General features: G+C 37.2%; 1 protein-coding gene and 1 long non-coding RNA gene across 5 annotated transcripts in view; one reads left to right on the forward strand and one right to left on the reverse strand.

Moving 5' to 3' along the window:
• LOC106160348 (ankyrin and armadillo repeat-containing protein-like) overlaps positions 1–22497 on the forward strand; it is a 94680-nt gene that overhangs the window by 55078 nt on the left and 17105 nt on the right. The window contains exons 1-3 of one of the 4 annotated variants that reach the window (XR_015334883.1): positions 5340–7099; positions 8108–11014; positions 11549–11948. The exons of 2 other annotated variants lie outside the window; for them this stretch is intronic. Coding sequence is in view for 1 of the 2 variants with exons in the window: in XM_087014338.1 (XP_086870464.1) it covers positions 8108–8142 (35 nt within the window). In the remaining variant the exon portion in view is untranslated. Of the gene's footprint in view, positions 1–5339; positions 7100–8107; positions 11015–11548; positions 11949–22497 lie in introns of those variants that run through there. One more of the 4 variants, XM_087014338.1, reaches the window with a different exon arrangement.
• LOC147761940 (uncharacterized) lies at positions 14916–17014 on the reverse strand. Its single transcript, XR_015334749.1, has 2 exons — positions 15985–17014; positions 14916–15344 (listed from the first exon to the last, which is right to left on the reverse strand). It is a non-coding gene; the product is annotated as an uncharacterized LOC147761940 (long non-coding RNA).

A 22497-nucleotide genomic window follows, 5' to 3' on the forward strand; every position in this document is an offset into this window, starting at 1 on the left:
TTTCACGATCGAGCAGCTGATCATGAGGAGAGTGTAGCATGCTATAGTAAACTACCCCAAATATATATACAACACCTCCAGGGTTTCACGATCGAGCAAGTGATCATGAGGAGAGAGTGTAGCAGAGAACTTCATTAATGGTCGTCATAATTGGTGGTTGCCTTGGGAAAATGAGTTACATCATTACATAATACAGATACATAATAACATAAGATTAATACTAAAATTTTCCCTGATACAAAAACCCCTATTTGAGCGCTTATTCCTGACTGCGTTAATTACGGGTGATTAGAAAGTAATCTATGAGGACGCAGGAGCGATGATCGCTACTCTTACCAACGGTAAATCACCGATTTACTTGACTCCGCTACTTCGAGCAAAATCACACACCACCAAAAGACAAATTAGACCACGTTCGTCCTCTTATTAAAACAAAGAATGAAAAAATGTGATGTCGGTCAAAGAAGAGGCCTAGACTACGTGCTTCATGGTTTATTAGATATGCCTATTCATTGGATCTTTTTATTTCATTATTATAGCTTCACCTCGCGAGACCCTTTTTTATATATTTAAAACACAGCACCCCACTGGTTTCGCGATCATGAAGAAAGGGAGTGTAGCAAAGAACCTCATTAATGGTCGTAATAATAGGTGGTTGCATTGTAGGCCTAACCTTGTTCATTTTAGTCGACAGACTAAGCTAGAAGAAAGAACAGATCATTATCGCCTCTCTTTACTTAGGAACAATAAGGATGGCTAGTGGCAGCATTTATAAGTTCTTTTATTTAGAAACTTTCCGATCCTTTGTCTGGGACTGCGTCCGAGAAACGGCGATAACGACAGAGACGTCCTCGAACATTTTGGACTCAGTGCAAATAAAAAAAAATCCGTTAAGAAGTAGCCTTTAAATGTCCTGGCAAATAATTTTGCGATGGCTCAGAGAGTTCTAGAATGAATGACAAGCAACGACATTAGGGTTAATAATAGACTAAAAACTATCAGAGTGTAGGCCTGTCTTACTTCATTTCTAAGGCCATCTTGTGATACGAGTCATGCTACACTACAAAAGAGGGGGTAGCAGTGGATGATTTAATACAGGGATACCATCGATAGTATATCAATAGAAAATCGCAATCCTCAAATGTTTTTTAATTCATTAAATATAAACGGTCTTTTCTCGTACAATGGGTCTGGTATAGTTGTATTGGCCTATCAGTTGGAAACACGTGGTTCGTCTACAATTGCAAATGGCGGAGGTGCCGTGGTAGTTATTGTCGTAAAATTAGCTGGATACGGTGCACGTGAGAAAATTATTCATTAAATTTAGTTTTCGAGCGTCAGCTTAATCTGGTAAAATGCGAGACGAGAAAAATGATAGATAGAGCCTTATGACCCACTGTAGAATGATGCCGAGTAATACATCAACGACGTAGTTTATCGGCAGATAAACGTGTTTCCATTCTCGGCTGACTGAGGAAAGGTTTGAGAGAGCATTTAAAGAAGAGGCGGTCGAACCAATAGTGAGTAGGAAGTGTGCTGCAATCAAGACGAACAATACCGATCATAAGTGGACAGCTAATAACCCCTAATTAACCCCGGGTTACGCGCTGCTGTGTTGACTCCTTGCTGGGAAGGGGTAGCGGCCTCCTACTGCTGTGCGTAATCAAACATTGTCTTCTAACATGCGGCTACACGACGGTTGCATTGTATTAATAAAGTAATACCTATTCATAAGGAAGGGGGCGGATGGTAATCTTACGAGAATTAAATCAGTTATCGATCATACGCGTACCAATAGTCGTGTTTTTTTTTAGCTATACGGTATCTGCTATTCAAATAATATCGTTTGGAAAATAATTAACTGATTTAATTATCCTTTTGCAACATGAAATTATCATTAACTTTGCCGGTTCACGTGTACACAGTACCTTGCTATCAGTGCTGCTCTTTTCTCCCCAACTCGCCACTGACAGGCTAACCACATCGTTTCGAAACAACGTTGGTATGCTCCTTTACTTTTGGTGTTGGCACTTTCGGTTAAAAACAACGTATCGTTTTCACCCATCTTTGCATTGCTCCTGTACAAAATGTCCGCTTGCTGCCCCCCCCCCCCCCCCCCCCCCCCCCCAGGGAAAAATCGTAGCACGTGGGTAGTTACGCAAGACCTGTGACGTATAACGCGCGCAAGGTTATTGAATGAAGCGCGAGTGATCTGGCAACCCTACAAATTTGTCATAATGATTCATGGGCAAACAATAGAAGCATGAAATTAACACCTTTTACAGTGTGAATGACGACACCTTATGAGGCTTTTGTTTTTTCCCCTGGGTTGGTATTACAAAGTAAGTATGTTGACGTAAGTGTGTTGACTTTTGCGTGTTCAAAGGAACAATGGAAATGTCATTTCAAAACAAAGAGCCACATTTCCCTACTTAGGTGGCCAAAATATTGTCAATGAAACGCAAAAAAGACAAAATCACCAGCTGTTACTGACTGAGTCTAACTCAAATGCAAAAAGGTACGCACAGCGACAAAGCGCTATTGTAAACAATGACCCGACGATGAGATCAATAAGATGTATAAAATGACTATTTGTACTATAAAACTGTACCCCTGCCCCTACTTGTATATTATTACACACACAAGGCCACCCTATACCAGAGTTACAGATTGATTTTTCATTACACAGTCTCTTGCACTGAAGAAAAATACTCATAATTAATTTGCGGCCCTAGTAGAGGGTCTTCTCTCGCTTTCTCTCAAATTAAAATAAACTAGCAAACATGAAAATTGGCAGAATGTATTAGAATGTAAAGTGTTGCGAACCCTTTAAACAAGGTGAATGGTAATATGCACGTTTAGACAAATTTTAATTTTTATTTCAATTAAATTTAATTTTAACTAAAATTGATATTACCAAAATTAGTAAATGTCGTTTGCGTCATGTATCAATATTCTTGCGCATAATAGTACCTACGTTATAAACATTCAGCAAAGATATTTGGAAGGCCGCTCTTTTGTTGTTTATATCAAAGGAAAACTATTTGATACCCATCGTATCAATCATTATACCATGATAAGAGATTAGCATACTAATTTATGTCCCCAGTAATAATAACTTTAACAATAACAACAAACCTCCCTACTGTGCTTTCAGTTGCAAAAACAATTAGCCACGACTGTTTTATATATTAATAGATATTTATAACAATGACAATTTCAAAATCTTCAAAAGTACCGACAGGGACACGAACTCCCGTCGGGTAGGTTGCAGACGATTCAACGACGTTAACCGTTGTTCCACCAATTCTATTGTTCATGCATTCAGATATCGACAGCTCTGTATTGCCGCGCATGCCGAAGCTTTGCGGAAATTGCCGAAGGCTAGGAAAATTCTTCAAAATATACTTTTATTACATTTAATCAAATCCAGACTATCTCCCACTGCCCTGAGGTATGGCTAAAGGCTTTCAGTTGTCATCAGACTTTGTAATTTGGGAGAAAAAAGTGAAACAGTAACTTCTGGTGATGAATAATAGGTAATAGTGCTGCAAGGTGTTGTTTTTTATCCCTGATGTACGAGTAGCTTTTTCTACAGTTTCTATAATTCTCTTCACGTATGAAAATATGCAGGTTTTCTGATATAATAAGACTTTGATAAAATCAAAACCAATAATACTTTTAAAGTCGAGAGTCGGGATAAATATCGGCAAGGTGGAGATATGTCCCGCCGGCGCTTCCGCAACAGCAAGACTGAAGGACGCAAGTTACAAAGCAAAACATGTTTAGTCAAGTTAAAGACTTAATTACCGGTTTAACTTCGGCGGCAGTGCCTACTGCTGTGAGCAACATGCGCTGTCCATCGTAATCCCCCTATCATTAACACTGTCGGGGACGTGCGCATTAGCGCGTCTGATGTAGACAGCGTGTGCTATTAAAGTGACCGGGGACTTATTAGCTATAGTGTATTTGTGTGTTCCTGGAAATTCGAACAACATTCTAAAAATTCCGAGTGCATTCCAAATATTTTTACCCATTCTTGTGACCGGCCCGAATGTTCAAAACTTTCGAAGTGCATTCCAAGTGGAAAATTATCGAATGGCACTTGAATAGTATTCTAACTGCACTATGACTGCATTCTAAATATTCTTAATAACGCTGTCAGAATGACGTCAGTATATTTAGAATATTGTTGTAAAGCAAAAGACTTACACTTTCGATAATTACAAAAATAATTAACACAGAATCAAATGTGTAGGAAGTTACTGAGTGCAAGTTAAATTTCTTTAAGTGTCAACAAGTGTAGAGATTGTTCTCGAAGTAAGAAAGGATGAACATTTCAAAGTCACATATAATTGGATCTGATTGGTTAATTTTTCTATAGATTTGCACGTTTCTAACACTTGTAAAACTCATGCAAACTCGAGATGGACAAGGTCCAAGCATGAGTAATTTGGAAAATAGTGTAAATATTTTAAATTAAAAACAGGTCTCACTGAAATTACTAAATTAGGAAATGTTGAATAGCGTTTTGTAATATGAGAAGGAAAAATTATTTGGGAAAATAGTGTATAAAAAAACCTGTAGCTATTAAAAAACACGACTACTGGTACGCGTTTAATCGATAACTGATTTAATACTCGTCAGATTACCATCCGCCCCCTTCCTTATGAATAGGTATTACTTTATTAATACAATGCAACCGACGTGTAGCCGCATGTTAGAAGACAATGTGTGACTACGCAGAGCAGTATGAGGCCGCTACCGCTCCTCAGCAAGGAGTCAACACAGCAGTGCGTAACCCGGGCTTAATTAGGGGTTATTAGTTGTTCACTTATGATCGGTATTGTTTGTCTTGATTGCAGCACACTTCCTACTCACTATTGGTTCGCCCGCCTCTTCTTTAAATGCTCTCTCAAACCTTTCCTCAGTCAGCCGAGAATGGAAACACGTTTATCTGCCGATAATGTAATCGTTGATGTATTATTTGGCATAATTCTACAGTGGGTCATAAGGCTTTCTCTATGATTTTTTTCGTCTGGCATTTTACCAGATTAAGCTGACGCTTGAAAACTAAATTTAATGAATAATTTTCTTAAGTGCACGTATCCAGCTAATTTTACGACAATAACTTCCACGGCACCGCCGCCATTTGCAATTGTAGACGAACCACGTGTTTCCAACTGATAGGCCAATACAACTTTACCAGACCCATTACACGATAAAAAACCGTTTATATTTAATGAATTAAAAAAACATTTGGGAATCGCGATTTTCTATTGATAAACTTTCGATGGTATCCCTGTATTAAATCATCCACTGCTACCCCCTCTATTGTAGTGTAGCATGACTCGTATCACACTGTAGTGTTCACAAATATAATTCCCGGACATGTAAATTAATTTGATTAGAGTCGATTGCTTGTGCACTCGACTCGTTTTATGGCCTTACCTGAAGTCATGTAACTTAAGTGGACGTGTGCAATTTGAATAATTAAAATTAGTATGTACCGCCAAATACTGCAGCACAGAATCCACCTAAAGATAAGAAATAGGTATAAAAGACGTATAGAATTAATATCGGGGGACAGACTGAAGAAGACTCGAAGGTGACCGTTCGACGGAGCTATGGGAGACAGCCTAGAGCTTGGAGGCTTCACGTAGAACATGTAGTTAGGGATCATCAACTAATAAACCATTTAACTGGTCATTATGTGGACTTGGGTTTTCTTTGCGCGACCTCACGTAAAGCTGACACGAACCGTGGAATTTCGAATTGCGTTATCCACTGAGTAAGTCTAAAACGTAATGTCCTATTTCGAGCCCACGCTTGAATTAAGCGTTCTAAATTATATAAGTTTGGGACATTCATCTCATATGTATATGTAAAGGGACATAACATATTTGGCCGAGCTTCGCCAGTTTACGTTCCAATGCGCACAAGGAAGACCTGACTAGACACAAAATGGCCAGACGGGGAGGTAAGTATAGAAAGGTTATGTCTTCGCGCAGCGAAGATCGGTCGGCCAGGCAGTATCACCTACCGGCCGGTAAGTATGAACTATTGTTTATATCTTGCAGTAACAAGTATTTTAATGTCGGATTTTGTGTAAAATTTTGTTAGTTTTTAACGGTTTTTCGTGCCGTGGTAGGGCCTGTTCATGTTAAGATTAATTAAAAACTTTCCAAATTCAGTGCAAAGTAGGGGTGACTTGCCGATTTTAAGTAAAATGTTGATAGTAAGAGAGGAATAAACGGCTCCTCCAATTTAAGTCGATTTAATATGTAAATTGCAAAATTGTTGGTTAAGGGCCACGTAATTACGGCACATGAAATGTTTAGGCAGATTGCTTACTTTTTTTTGTAAGACGCAAGAGATCGTTAGTGCATGAAAAATGCAATTTTCGGGAAAAGCTACGTGTTCGTTACGTGGCAGTCGTAGAAGGGTTATATTCAGGATTGCGTAGCGGAAAAAAAAAATTAAGATAAGTTTTGCGTTGTTGGTAGTATATATCGTCTTTTGGTGTCGTTGTTGTATTTTAACATGTTTTCGGGTTATTGTTGCGTTGATTCGGTGATTGACGAAATTTCTTCGTAGTAAAATAAGGGTTTTACGTTGATATGGTCTTGATCGGATTTTTAAATTTGTAACGTTCAGATGTACAGGCTATTGTGCTATTAATTATAATTGCCTATACTGTCGCGCAAGGGCCGACACAGGCAAGCGGTAAGATAAAGAACTTCAAGTGTTTGCTAATTGCGTCGATCGAATTACATGTAATAGTTGGAGATTACATCAGAATTTGGTAACATAGATAAGAAGCGGCATTCGTGGTGATAAGGAACGTGTTCTTAGGCAAATTTGAATATAGAGGCAATATCAAAGCTTTGGTCTATAATGGGAATATTAAAAACGGGTGTCGAAATAAACCGGACCGAACTGGTTTAGGCAAGGCACGTGCGTAGGCAGACAGTAATTAAAAACGGACACACAGACAGACAAACACGTGTACTTTTGGACTTTTATATTATGCGAGAGGACAATTAAACGTCGTGACGGGTAATGAAGGAAGGAGGCTCATATGGCGTGGTGAAAACAGGTTACTTTATCTCGAAGTGAGGTTAGAGACCCAGTATTTATTTTTTAAGGTTATCCTGCTGTTAAGTAATAGGAGCAGAAGATCTGGTACATTCCTAGCGACGTAGGGCTGCTTGTTAATTTAGGTCCACCGATGGATAAATGCAAGTAAGACCAGATGTTTTATTATTTATTTAAAATGGTTCCCTGCTTCCGTATGGGAGCGAAAAAATTCTGGTATGTTCCTAGCGACGTAGGGCTGCTTGTTAATTTAGGTCCACCGATGGATAAATGCAAGTTAGACCAGATAATTTCTTTAAGGGTACCATGCTCCACGTTGGAGTGTCGGGACTGGTATTTTAGACCAGGTATTTTTTATGTTGATGCCTGCCCACGAAGGGATAGGTAGCAGAACCGTGTTCTGTGGGAACTGGGTAGAGATTTTGTCTTGCTAATATCTTGTTGTTGTTTGAGTAACCAGCCATGATGATCGATACGACGGGTGTTCTGTGACTTCGGAAACATACAGAGTTTTGCTGGCAATATGTGCCGGATATTGCTGGCAGACAGACCATGACGGCACTGGTAGCTCACACAGTTTTATCTGCAGCATATGGCCAGGTGTTGCTGATGAGGCAGGCCGAGTCGGCGCTGGTAGCTTGATACGGTCGTGATGGTGCTGGTAGCTTGATTAGGTCTAACTGTGGATTTTCCTGTTGTCTGGGATGATAGGTGGTGTTTTTCCTCTTCATATTAGCCCTGATTGACTTTGTTTATTATTAATATTATTATTGTGGCGAGCTTGTGATTCGAATTGTTTCCCTGGAATAAATGGGTTAGAATTTTTTCCCTAGAATTAATGCTTATACGGTATATGCATATTAAAAAAAAAGAAGTAATGGAAGATGTATGTTGAACGTAGATACAACCGAAGGGAGGTTTAAGTATGAAAAAAAAAAAAAACAAACAAAAAGACGATGAAACTTTATTATAACGAAGAAAGTTTATTTTCCCCTGTGTCTCGTTTCAGGTGACAGTGAATGGTCCCTGCATCGCCGTGCCTGAGTCATCGCCTCCGACCCGCCGCGCATCCAAGGCTGATCCATTAGACCGATCCGTCCTGCGCCTTGGAACCCAAGTAACTCTACAGCCGAGAGTGGTGGACCCCGCCGTTTTGCCGATGATTCCATTGAAAGACTAAACACTAAAAGACTCAAATGAATTTTAAAGACTTTAAAATATAAGGCGCTCATTTGCCCGGTTTCCAGAGCTATTTTTCCTTAAATTGATAAAGAAAGATATAAATTAAAGTCATAATAACTCTTCATTTTGGCCAAAAATTGGATTTTCCTGGAGTAAACGGCAATTTTCCCGTACTTACCAATGGTCAGCGACCCCATTCCTGCATTCAAAGTTAATCCAGGGTTTTTTTCCTAAACGTACGGTTTTTTGTTAAAATCTCTTAAGAGATTTTAACTGACGGAGCTCTCTCTGACATCGCATAGTCACTGTTGACCTACTTAAAACCGCGGGAAAAGCAGACAACAACAACACTATAAGATTCATGAGATATATTCGTCTTTTTGTTAAAAATACATTAATATCCACAACGTGTGCCGTTCTGGGCTTTTTGTTATCCGACGCACTGTACAAAAACTCGCAACTTACGTCTGCGTCCGCATTAATGCGTTTGGCGCCATATGTTATTTTGGTCTCGAATGAACGCGAGAATCCGCGTGACACCATTACGTCATTAGCAACGAATGCCTTGATGAAAGCTTCGAAAGCCCTATTGACAAGCACAGATTTTAGTTTTACTACAATAACGGCCGTTTTAGTGGTAAAATACAATAGAATATATTTCCATGCGTTGTTTACAATGTATTTCATGCGGAATTTTGAATCTCAAAGGAAGAGTTATTATTGCTTTAAAGGGTTTTATCTCTGGTTTTCCTCCGGGCCTGTCTGTAACGTGTTCTTCTATTAACGTGCTTCGCTTTGTATATATATACATGTTGTAAATATAATGTAGAGTGAATGTCTCCAACGTGGTAAATGAAAAAAAAAATGTATTTTTTTTTTCTGGTAAAAAGGGAAGGCGTGTAGTGTTCACAAATATAATTCCCGGACATGTAAATTAATTTGATTAGAGTCGATTGCTTGTGCACTCGACTCGTTTTATGGCCTTACCTGAAGTCATGTAACTTAAGTGGACGTGTGCAATTTGAATAATTAAAATTAGTATGTACCGCCAAATACTGCAGCACAGAATCCACCTAAAGATAAGAAATAGGTATAAAAGACGTATAGAATTAATATCGGGGGACAGACTGAAGAAGACTCGAAGGTGACCGTTCGACGGAGCTATGGGAGACAGCCTAGAGCTTGGAGGCTTCACGTAGAACATGTAGTTAGGGATCATCAACTAATAAACCATTTAACTGGTCATTATGTGGACTTGCCCTTACGAAAATTTCCTATAGGATCCTATAGGATTCCTATAGGATCCTATAGGATCCTATAGGAAATCTTATAGGATCCTATAGGGCACATTTCCTATAGGATTTCCTATAGGATCCTATAGGAAATTGTTGTAAGTTAAAATCTTGAGAAAAATGCATATCTTATAAACATATATCATTCCAAACAATAGATATTTGATATAGGTCCATTTTATCAGTTGAATTGTCAATTATATATCACTATTAAAGCAAAAATGCTTTTTATTGTTTATAATGCACAATCTTATAGTCTTCTATAGGATTCTATAGAAATTCTTTAATTTCTTTTTTAAAGAATTTTTGAAAAAAATTGATCATTTTAAAGTAATCTTTTATAGAGAAATATTTTATCATTAGGAATGTTTTTGTACCAAATCATTGAAGCTGATTTTTTTTTTTTTTAATTCATGTTCAGACCATTACAAAAATCTTATAGGAATTTCTATAGGAACCTATAGGAAATCCTATGCCAATTCATATAGGTAATTTTTGTAAGGCCAGGTTGAATGAAAAATAATGAATCTGGTTTAAATATCAGTATATGATTTTGATTTTTAATTTATGTTCAGACCATCAAAAAATTCCTAAAGGATGCTATAGGAAATCTTATAGGAATTTCTATAGGAACCTATAGGAAATCCTATGTTAATCCATATTAATTGTGAATTTTTATTAGGCCAGGTTGAATGAAAAATAATGAAACTGGTCTAAATATCAGTATATAATGTATTTTTACTTTTTGTGTGATCATATTCACTTCATATTTCATATTTATTGAAAGTCAACCTTATCTAATCAGACTGTACTTGACCTTGGCTGTTGTGAAAGTGCAATCCTGCCTAATATATAAAATATAATGTAAAAGTAAGTGAACATTTAGGGTATAGTACTAGCTGTCCCTCATAAAGGATGGGAAACAAGGACAAATTAATGTTTATAAAGATAAATTTTATGCTCAATCACTTGTAAGATTTAACAGTCAACTCAGGCCCGTAGCCAGGGGGGGTTCGGGGGTTCGAAAGAACCGCCCCTTTTGCTGGAAAAAGGTCCACTCTGGGTAAAATTTGATCTAGGTACATGAAGTTTTTATGGGAAAAGGTCCACTTTTTCAGAAAAAGAACCCCCCTTTTGAAATTGCTGGCAACGGGCCTGCAACTGATGTTAGCTAGAGAATGCCCTACTCCACCAACCATAACCATAGATTCAACAACTGTGAATTTCTTTTGTTAGCTTGGCACCTATTAGGTCACTACTCCTGTAGCTATTGTTACACTAGTAACAGTAACCGCCTATTAGGTGTTATCAGATGTGTGGTATCCTGTCTAAGTCTTTGTTTATATGAGACAAGCAGCAAATGAGTGTACAGCTATCAAGCCAGTTTAAATTTAGGAGCATAGTGGAAGGGTACAGAGTGTAGAAAAATCAGATTGAGGAAGGTATGTATTACAGTAATGCATTGGATCATTTGGGCATCTAATCAAATTGAAAATGAGATGATTGATCTAATTTGTAGTGTACCTTGTAAACATCATATCTATATTACATTAAACAAGTTATAATTTATAAAGTATAGCTTCCCTTTTAGCCAACAAAGAAATACTGTTTATTCTCTTTATTTCTTATAAAACTGTGATCAATTGCTCATCAAAATATATCTATAAATGCAGTTGAATCTAAAAAAAAAAAATTACATTTCATATAACTTTTGGTTTGTGATTTATTAAAAATTATCTATTAATGTTATCCACAACTGCCTCAAAGGAACCATCATGATATATAACTGAGAAAGACCTATGCTAATAAATAACATACAATTAACATGTTAGAGAGGCTGTCAGGGCAAATTTCATTACCTCACATGTTCTTCAGGATCGTTTATTTGCCAAGTTTTCTTTTCATTTAATTTCTTTTCAACCATAAATGTGAGGTAAACACCATAGTTTGTTTAATTCACAATGTTTTTCTTTTAGATTGTGTCTGCAAATGGTTCAACACAACTTAGACGGAGTTTAAGAAGACTATCACAGTAAAGTTGAACAATGTGCAAAAGACTTTTGTCTAAAATTCTTCAATTATTAAGTGACTAAAGCAGTATGCTGACAATGTACACAATCTGGCCAAGGGAGGTTTTAGCCACTCATTCTGGCAGGAGTTCGAACGCACACAAGAAAAAGACAGTGATGCCACAGCTTGACAAGACATATTTGATCCTTGTGATAACTTATAGAACTTATAATTCAAAAGCAGTAGCAGCATCGTTAAATTTGCAAAAATCTATGAAACAATTCTCTAGTAAGCTGGTTGCATAGCATACTGTGGAATATGTACATTTATACATTTTTATATATTGAATAAAGAATGTAAACATGATACTCTCTTTTGTTTTGAGGGACCAGTGCCTATAACCAATTTTGCCTAAGTTCCAACAATATATAAAAAGCTGTAAAAATATTCAAAACAGTTAATATAAATTTCTATAGGTTCCTATAAGATTTCCTATAGGATCCTTTAAGATTTCCTATAGGATCCTATAGGAAATTGGGCCAATTTCCTATAGGAACCTATAGGAAATTCTATAGGATCCTATAGGAAATCTTATAGGATCCTATAGGAAATTGGGCCAATTTCCTATAGGAACCTATAGGAAATTCTATAGGATCCTATAGGATATTCTATAGGATCCTATAGGAAATTGGGCCAATTTCCTATAGGAACCTATAGGAAATTCTATAGGATCCTATAGGATATTCTATAGGATTCTATAGGAAATTGGGTCAATTTCCTATAGGAACCTATAGGAAATTCTATAGGATCCTATAGGAAATTTCCTATAGGAATCCTATAGGAAATTTTCGTAAGGGTGGGTTTTCTTTGCGCGACCTCACGTAAAGCTGACACGAACCGTGGAATTTCGAATTGCGTTATCCACTGAGTAAGTCTAAAACGTAATGTCCTATTTCGAGCCCACGCTTGAATTAAGCGTTCTAAATTATATAAGTTTGGGACATTCATCTCATATGTATATGTAAAGGGACATAACAACACGATGGTCTTAGAAATGAAGTAAGACAGGCCTACACTGTGATAGTTTTAAGTCTATTATTAACCCTAATGTCGTTTCTAATCATTCATTCTAGAACTCTCTGAGCCATCGCAAAGTTATTTGCCAGGACATTAAAAGGCTACTTCTTAACGGATTATTTTTTTATTTTCACTGAGTCCAAAAATGTTCGAGGACGTCTCTGTCGTTATCGCCGTTTCTCGGACGTCATTTAAACAGCGTTAAACGGCAGTCCCAGACAAATGATCGGAAGTTTCTAAATAAAAGAACTTATAAATGCTGCCACTAGCCAGTTATTGTTCCTAAGTAAAGAGAGGCGATAATGATCTGTTCTTTCTTCTAGCTTAGTCTGTCGACTAAACTGAACAAGGTTAGGCCTACAATGCAACCACCTATTATTACGACCATTAATGAGGTTCTTTGCTACACTCCCTTTCTTCATGATCGCGAAACCCGTGGAGTGCTGTTTTAAATATATAAAAGGGGTCTCGCGAGGTGAAGCTATAATAATGAACTAAAATCCGATGAATAGGCCTATGTAATAAACCATGAAGCACGTAGCATAGGCCTCTTCTTTGACCGACATCAAATTTTTACATTCTTTGTTTTAATAAGAGGGCGAACGTAGTCTAATTTGTCTTTTCGTGGTGATTTTGCTCGAAGTAGCGGAGTCAAGTAAATCGGTGATTTACCGTTGGTAAGAGTAGCGATCATCGCTCCTGCGTCCTCACAGATCACTTTCTAATCCCCCGTAATAAGGTCGCGCGTCAAGGTTATTTTCAGTTGCACCCTGGATTACGCAAGCTTGCTCCGCAAGGTGTCGCCTGTGGTGGGGGGGCATCACAGCCCATATGGTTACTGTGGCGAAGGTGACAGGTACTTCCAAACATTTTTTCATAACTGTCATTTTTCCTTATTCTATTCATGAATTTGATATTTACGGCAATTGAAAATGTGGCACCGGCAAAAGTGAATCTAGGTGCGTTGACAGGCCGCACAGGTGTCCCCAATTAACCGCCGCCAGAGAAGAGACCCCAAGCATTAAACAACACAACCGGTAGATATTGGAAATTTGGAGAAAGTTAAGCAACTGAGGCTTTATTAGATTTGGACAGAAATCGGGGGTAATGCCCAGTGACATGCCAAACCCGTAAGTTCAAGTCTTGGCCCTTGACACCTGTAACGCACCCCTTAGTCAAGAATCTGAACAAATCAATGTTGGGCAGGTACAGGGTATACTCTATTTTCTACAGGTGTTGTGTGATTTTATCAACTTGATTGTCAAGTGCCAGACCTTTTGTTCTCAGGTACTAGTAGCAAACTTTATCAGATAACAATCTGACACTAAGGCCCCCTTTACACTGGATGGCGTCCCTTCTGCGTCCAGCAGTTCGGCCCCATTTGAGAGTTAAAGAATTATAATACTTTATGTGCCGACAACTGGCCGATCATTGAGCATTCATTCTGATACCAAATCAATGCTCGTGCCTCCTTATTAAGACCACAGCGATGCCAAATTTCATGGTCGCAGAAAGGACGCAGAAAGGACGCCGTCCAGTGTAAAGGGGGTATAACCAAGCTGCACTAACAGCGCTGTAAACCCAGTTATCAATGCTGTCATCTTTACCTGTATCTTTACCGGTATTATGCCAGTGGTACTGTTTGATACATTTGAGTAAGGAAATATGCTTTTATGCTTACATTCATTGGTAATACGTTAGCATCAACCTGTTAATAAAAACTTGGAAACTTTCAATGTTATTACACAATAACAGTATAATGATGGGAGATGTTATGATTAAATGCTTAGAAGAATAATAAAAACAAATTATGTGAAATATAAAATGAATTAATTTTATTTGGGTTATCGATTTATTTATTTCAAACCAATTAATTATCAAACATGAAGTTTATTTTAAGAAACATTCGCGGATATATGAAATATAACCCTGCTGGTACACAGATCTACAGTTCTAAAATGCAAATACCAAGTACCTTTCACACACCACTGATGAGATGTGAATAATCATATGTATAAAGTAGTAAAAATATCACAAAATGTGTGTAAGCAAGATATTTCTACAAGTAACCTCATTAATCAGTCAGGAAACTTCATAATGCACCCAATAAATGTAGAAATTTGAGCCAGAGAAATTCTACATACAGGCATGACAGATTTACCATATATTGCCATCAACCCTTAACTGAATGGGCATAGAAAGAACAAAGTGAGTCTCCCTCCCATTAAAAATGAGAAATAAAAATAAATAAATAAATAACAGATACTGTCATTCTTAATACTGAAAAACAATGGCACCTTGCAGCCTTCACTGCCTCACTATTTGCAGACAATGTTCTAGTCACTGTAACTGTGTACTTTTGATGAGGCATAGATGCAAGAATAACTTCTTTGAAGTATATTGTGAAGGTCTCTTTTGTCATAAATCTGCCATGTACCTGTATAACCTGAATGAACATATTGCGATTCACACCGCAGCAGCTTGTCTTAGTAAGGACTCAACCAGTTTGAAAACTTGTGGCATAGCTTCAGGGACAAGATCACACCATCTATCCTTGCTGTGATGATGGATCTACTAGTACATTATCTATGTCTTGTCCTCCTAGTTTCTCTAATACCATTTCTGCTGATCTATATGCTCACATCAATCTCTACAGCTTTACCAACTGCTACACAGTTTTTACATCTGAAAGTATAAAGCAAAAATTGTAATAAAGCACTATCAATTTACTTGTTAGATATTGATTCGAGGGCAAGAGAAAAATGCAGAAACCTCATATATATGATAATCAAGATAATTGAAAATCAAATATGCATAATCAAATTAATAGCTTTAATTGTACATACTACTGATGATTTAATCTTTTAAACTTCAGCATAAATTTCTCTTGTTAAAGCATAGACACTTTATTAAAATGTGCTTGAACAAATAATAATAATAATAAACAACCTGCACACAAGATGGAACATGGAGGTCAATTGCCACAAAATAAGTTGATTTGTACTTGGTAGCCTGAGAAATAGTATCAGGTATTAATTTGAGCAGTAAATTGAGTAATAATACCACAGAGTTAACAATGACACAAGCATATGGTGTTGTGTAACAAAATTCATGCATTAAATTACTTGCTGTGGCAGTGTCCTCCCCAACCTATCGTGCACCGCAGGTTTTGATTTTCAATGTCATCAAAAATGTTTATTGTTGTTAGTTTGATTTACGTATCTGCTATTCAAATAATATCGTTTGGAAAATAACTAACTCATTTAATTATGCTTTTGCAACATGAAATCATCATTAACTTTGCCGGTTCACGTGTATACAGTACCTTGCTATCAGTGCTGCTCTTTTCTCCCTAACTCGTCACTGACAGGCTAACCACATCGTTTCATAACAACGCTGGTATGCTCCTTTACTTTTGGTGTTGGCAGTTTCGCCCCGGGGACATCGTTTTTGGTTAAAAACAACGTATCGTTTTCACCCATCTATACATTGCTCCTGTACAAAATGGCCGCTTGCTGCCCCCCCAAGGGAAAAATCGTAGCACGTGGGTAGTTACGCAAGACCTGTGACGTATAACGCGCGCAAGGTTATTAACGCAGTCAGGAAGAAGCGCTGAAATAGGGGATTTTGTTTCAGGGAAAAGTTTAGTATTAATCTTATGTTATCACATATCTGTATTATGTAATCATGTAACTCATTTTCCCAAGGCAACCACCAATTATGACGACCATTAACGAAGTTGTCTGCTACACTCTCTCCTCTCCTCTCTCGTGAAACCCTGGAGGTGTTGGGTATATTTGGGGAAGTTTACTATAGCATGCTACACTCTCCTCATGATCACTTGCTCGATCGTGAAATCTGGAGTGAAACCCTTGGTTTATATTACAATGGTTTAAATAAATAAAAAGGGTGTCACGGAGGTGAAGCTGCTTAACTCATAAGAATAATGAACGAAAAAATACGATGAACATTTAATACACCACGAGGCACGTATGTTTTGACCGTCATCGCCTTTTTTTACATAAGATGTTTCATCAACAGGGCAGATGTAGTCCAATTTGTCTTTTGTTGGTGATTCTGCTTTAGGTGGCTGAGTTTAGTTGATCGGTGAAGTACCGTTGGTAAGAGTAGCAATCATCACATCCGCGTCCTAACGGATTACTTTCCAATCCCCCATAATTAACGCAGTCAGGAATAGGCACTGAAATAGGGGGTATTATATCAGAAATTAATTTTTGTAATTATCTATCCGTAAAATAAGAATCGTTACATTATCACGTATTTTTCCAGATGGAAAATATGTTATAATATGCACATAAATCAAATTATAAAGAAAATCTCCAGATGTAAACAAAGGTCAGTCAAGTATCACTCATCCCAGGCTGCAGGGCAGATAAAGAGAATTGAATGAAGCGCGAGAGACCTGGCAACCCTACAATTTCGTCATAATGATTCATGGGCAAACAATAGAAGCATGAAATTAACACCTTTTACAGTGTGAAGGACGACACCTAATGAGGCTTTTGTTTTTTTCCCTGGGTGGTTATTACAAAGTAAGAATGTTGACGTAAGTGTTATCTGCTTCCTGGTGAAAACTTTTGCGTGTTCAAAGGAACAATGGAAATGTCATTTCCAAACAAAGAGCCACATTTCCCTACTTAGGTGGCCAAAATATTGTCAATGAAACGCAAAAAAAGACAAAATCACCAGCTGTTACTGACTGAGTCTAACTCAAATGCAAAAAGGTACGCACAGCGACAAAGCGCTATTGTAAAGAATGACCCGACGATGAGATCAATAGATGTATAAATGACTTATTGTACTATAAAACTGTACCCCTGCCACTACTTGTATATTATTACACACATAAGGCCACCCTATACCAGAGTTGCAGATTGATTTTTCATTACACAGTCTCTTGTACTGAAGAAAAATACTCATATATAATTTGCGGTCCTAGTAGAGGGTCGGTCTTCTCTCATTTTTCTCAAATCAAAATAAACTAGCAAACATGAAAATTGACAAGCTGTATTAGGATGTAAAGTGTTGAGAACCCTTTAAACACGGTGTATGGTAATATGCACGTTTAGACAAATTTTAATTTCAATTAAATTTAATTTTTATTTTAATTAAATTTATTTTTAATTTTAATTAAAATTGATATTACCGAAATTAGTAAATGTCGTTTGCGTCATGTATCAATATTTATGCGCATAATAGTACCTACGTTATAAACATTCAGCAAAGATCTTTGGAAGGCCGCTCTTTCGTCGTTTATATCAAATGAAAACTATCTGATACCCATCGTATCAATCATTATACCTTGATAAGCGATTAGCATACTAATTTATGTACCCAGTCATAATAACTTTAACAATTACAACAAACCTCCCTACTCTGCTTTTCGTTGCAAAAACAATTAGCCACAACTGTTTTAATATTAAAAGATATCAATAATAATGACGATTTCTAAATTTCAAAAGTACCTTTGGGGTACGAACTCCCGTCGGGTAGGTTGCAACGTTTGCAACGACGTTAACCGTTATTCCACCAATTCTATTATACTTTCACACCGATGTCGACAGATCTGTATTGCCGGGCATGCCGAAGCTTTGCGGAAATTGCCGAAGGCTAGGAAAATTCTTCAAAATATATTTTTATTTCTTTTAATCAAATCCAATCTCTCACTGCCCTGAGGTATGGCTAAAACCTTTCAGTTGTCATCAGACTTTGTAATTTGGGAGAAAAAAAAGTGAAACAGGAACTTCTGGTGATGAATAATACATGTAGATTATAGTGCTGCAAGGTCTTGTTTTCTATCCCTGATGTACGAGTAGCTTTTTCTACAGTTTCTATAATTCTCTTAACGTATGAAAATATGCAGGTTTTCTGATACAATAAGACCAATAATACTTTTCAAGTCGCGAGTCGGGATAAATATCGGCAAGGTGGAGATATGTCCCGCCGGCGCTTCCGCAACAGCAAGACTGAAGGACGCAAGTTACAAAGCAAAACATGTTTAGTCAAGTTAAAAAGACTAATTACCGGCCTAACAGCGGCGATAGTGACTCCCGCTGTGAGCGACTTGCGCTGTCTATCGTAATCCCCCTATCATTAACACTGTCGGGGGCACACGCACGTTCGCACGTGCGTGTGCTATTAAAGTGACCGGGGACTAAATAGCTACACGGTAATTCGAGTTATTGCACCACCAGCGTATGCGCTGGCGGTACACATGGTTTTAGTCCCGTCCGGTCTGTTCCGCCGCCATGTTACCGTTACCGCTTCTTCTCCTAGACTACAAGGGCCTGCGTACCCATCTCTTGGATTTAGGTCGCAAACAATCTCAACTCGTTCCATGTAAAATTTGGGCTTCGTCGGTGCTGGGGTCTAGGTGTGGCGCTCATTGCAATGCACCCTTGTCCAAAATTTGCAAAATTAAATGCTAATTATCTACCATACCGAAGGAATTATGGGAAAAAATTCTACAGACGGCTGACCGAAAGTCATATGTGGAGATTTCAAATATGCCCTTGGCCTTCACCTTCATTTCAAGGTCAAACGGGCCAAAATTTTCAAAAAAAAAAAAATTTTTTTTACCAAAAAAAAAAAAAATATTTGCGCTGATATTCAGAAACTACACAGACCTAACCTATGATATTATTGAAATGTGTTGCCCTTTAGGTCATCTTTCATCTCCGTGAGTTTGGAATCAATCGGTGCATTTTCACGGGAGTAGCGGCCAAAAGATACCGAAAGTAAAAACTGTCTCTAATTCGGGAGCCGTTAATGCCTATTCTTTTTTGCATTTTGTACAGCATGTCAAGCCCAACACTGGAGGTGGTCTCCGTTTTTTTTTTTTTTTTTTTTTTTTTTTCCATACGGTTTACGAGTTATACTGTAACAAAAAGTACATTGTGGTGGTGAAAGCAAAATCTGCAATACGGTAATATGTAATAAATTTTGAACCTCTGGAAAATATAACACAAGGCTTGGCGAGGCAGACAACTTCTGGTCAAAAATGACATTATTTCATGGAATTTTAACATCTGGAACTTCTGAGCACCTCCCATTTCAAGAATTTCAACCAAAATGACCTTTTCTTTATTTCAATTAATATCTTTTGTAGAAAATTTATGGCACATTGTTGTAACTCCAAAATTGTAACATTTAGTCCCTTATATCTCCAAAACTGACAGAGATAGGTCCATATTGAAGTTTAATAGGAAGTCATATAATAATAATAATAATAATAATAATAATAATAATAATAATAATAATAATCTTTATTGAGCACTTAAATGTGTACACGTTACATTTTACAGGCTCTCTACTGGTCATAACAAATTAACAACAATTATACAAATCTATACAAATACTTATGGAATGATTACTGGGAAGCAGCACAGAATAAACGACTATTGCTATTGATGGGTGTGTCTTTTTTTCAAACTTTCAGTTATATATATATATATATATATATATATATATATATATATATATAATGTTCTCAAGCACGATTCACTTTTTGGACTGAGCAGCCACTGAATTTTTTCATGATCGGTTTTCTGCTCAGGAGGTATCATTAGTCTACTTCTTCTGTCACTATGTTCTTCACATTTCAGTAGAAAGTGGATTTCCGTTTCACTTTCATTACAGTGGGGACACTTGCGATTTTCAGTAGGGGTTTTAGGGGACGTATAGCGGCCGCGTTCAATTTCTAATTCGTGGTCACTAATCCGCATTTTTGCAATAGTCTTCATTTCTGATGGTGTGACTTTCATTAACAGATATTTTTCAGGGGTGTAAGTGTTTTGAGTAATCTGTATGTCGTAAGATTAAAGTATTTATCACTCTCCAGGTCTTTCCAAAATAGTTCCTCATTTTTTTTGTTGATAGCATCTCTTAGGTTTTCAAAGTTATGTAGTGTTTGTGTATCAGTTTTATGACCCAGACCCCAACACTGTATAAATGTTAATTGTTGATTCAGACCAACAGGGTCCTTTTTCTTTTTGCTCCTGTTCATAAATGTTTTTGACCAATTTGTTGGAAGGTAGCTCTTTTAGTCTGGCACTGTATCTCTGTTTTGCAACATCAGAATAGAGTGGAAATCTTCCATATTCAGCTCTACAGGCATTGTTCATAGCATTTTTTTTTCGTCCACCTAGTGCCCATTTGCACATTCTTAGATGTAGTTGTTCAATAGGAAATTTATTTGATTTTGAAAGTGACACTTGTTTTTCCTTGAATATTTCTTCGGACCAAACTTCACACCCATACAGTAAAATGGGCTTGATGATTTTGTCAAAAAGTTTTAAGTTGAGTGGGGGAGATGTTATATTTTTCGAGGACAGGGCTGTTTTAAGAGCAAAAGTTGCTTTTATAGCTTTTTTCTTTAAATTTTCAATTGCTTTTTTCATTGAACCTGTATTTCTAAAGGTTAAACCCAGATAATTACACTCTTTGACTGATTCAATGGCTGCAATATTTATTGTAAATGTTGTTGCAGAGTCTAATTTTCCTTTTATATTAAATATCATGATCTTGGACATTTTTTCGTCTATGTTTAGTTTCCACTTTTTACAATAAGCTTGCAGTGCCGTTAGTTTATTTTGTAGACCATCTTTAGATGCAGATTTTAGGACAAGATCGTCAGCATACAAGATGTGATTCAGTCCGTTAATAGCACCGGACTGGTTACAAGAATGGAAAACCTCCTTGATGTCATCCATGTATAAATTAAAGAGAGTGGGACTAAGATTATCCCCTTGGCGAATTCCTAGTCTTGATAGAAATGGGGTAGTGTAACCTACACCTACCGAGATGCCTAATCTGGTGTTACTATACATGCTTTTTATGACACGGTAGAATTTGCCCCGAATCCCGAGTTTAAGCAATTTCAGTAAAAGTCCGTTGTGCCACACTGAATCAAAGGCTTTTCTCATGTCAATGAAACATGCATATAGCTTTGTTTTTTGATTGAGTTACCTGTTGACTAGTGATTTCAACGTAAAGATATGGTCTGCTGTTCTATAACCTGGCCTGAAGCCTGCTTGCTTTTCACTTAATTTGTTTTCATTGTTAATATGTTGGATGAGTCTGTGTGCTAAAACTGAATTAAATAATTTCCCTAAGCAACTAGTTATGCAGAGGCCTCTATAGTTTTCAGGGTTCATATTGATTTAAAAAGCGGAATTATAATTCCTAGGTTCCATGATTCAGGGATTCCAGATGTAATCAGCACCATGTTAAATAGTTTTGTGAGCACAACTGCAAAATACTGTACCCCCGCTTTCAGCATTTCATTTCTCACCTTGTCTTCCCCAGGTGATTTCCCATTTTTTAGATATTTAATGTCATTTTTAACCTCTTTCACTGTAAAAGGTTTGTCAAGTACTGCTTCACCTGATAGGCTTTCATAAGATTTAATTTCATTATCTAAGGCATGGTCACCTTCAGGAGGGATCCCACACAAATGGTTAAAGTGGTTAAACCATGTATCTGGACTAATTAAGTTTTTCTGCTCTTTATCTTGGTTTAGTTTTTTAAGGGTTTGCCAAAATGCCTTGGGTTTTTTTTTTCTTCAAAATTTAACAGGTCATTTAAGAATGCATTTTTGTTGTTATGTTTCTTTTGTTTAATAACTTGTTTGTACTTTTTTGCAACTTCATGGTATGTGCATGAAATGAATTTATTCTTAGGGTTATTTTGAATTAGTTTGCCTAGGTCCTTTACATTTCGTCGTAGTTCAGCACAATTAAGCGCCGTCATACCACGGCTGTTTTCTCGTTCTTTTAGGACTTTTTTAGGCTTATTTTCAGTTCGCTTCTTAATACGC

The sequence above is a fragment of the Lingula anatina genome, chromosome 5, assembly GCF_051362555.1.
Source record: "Lingula anatina isolate TDL-2025a chromosome 5, LinAna3.0, whole genome shotgun sequence".
NCBI lineage: Eukaryota > Metazoa > Brachiopoda > Lingulata > Lingulida > Lingulidae > Lingula > Lingula anatina.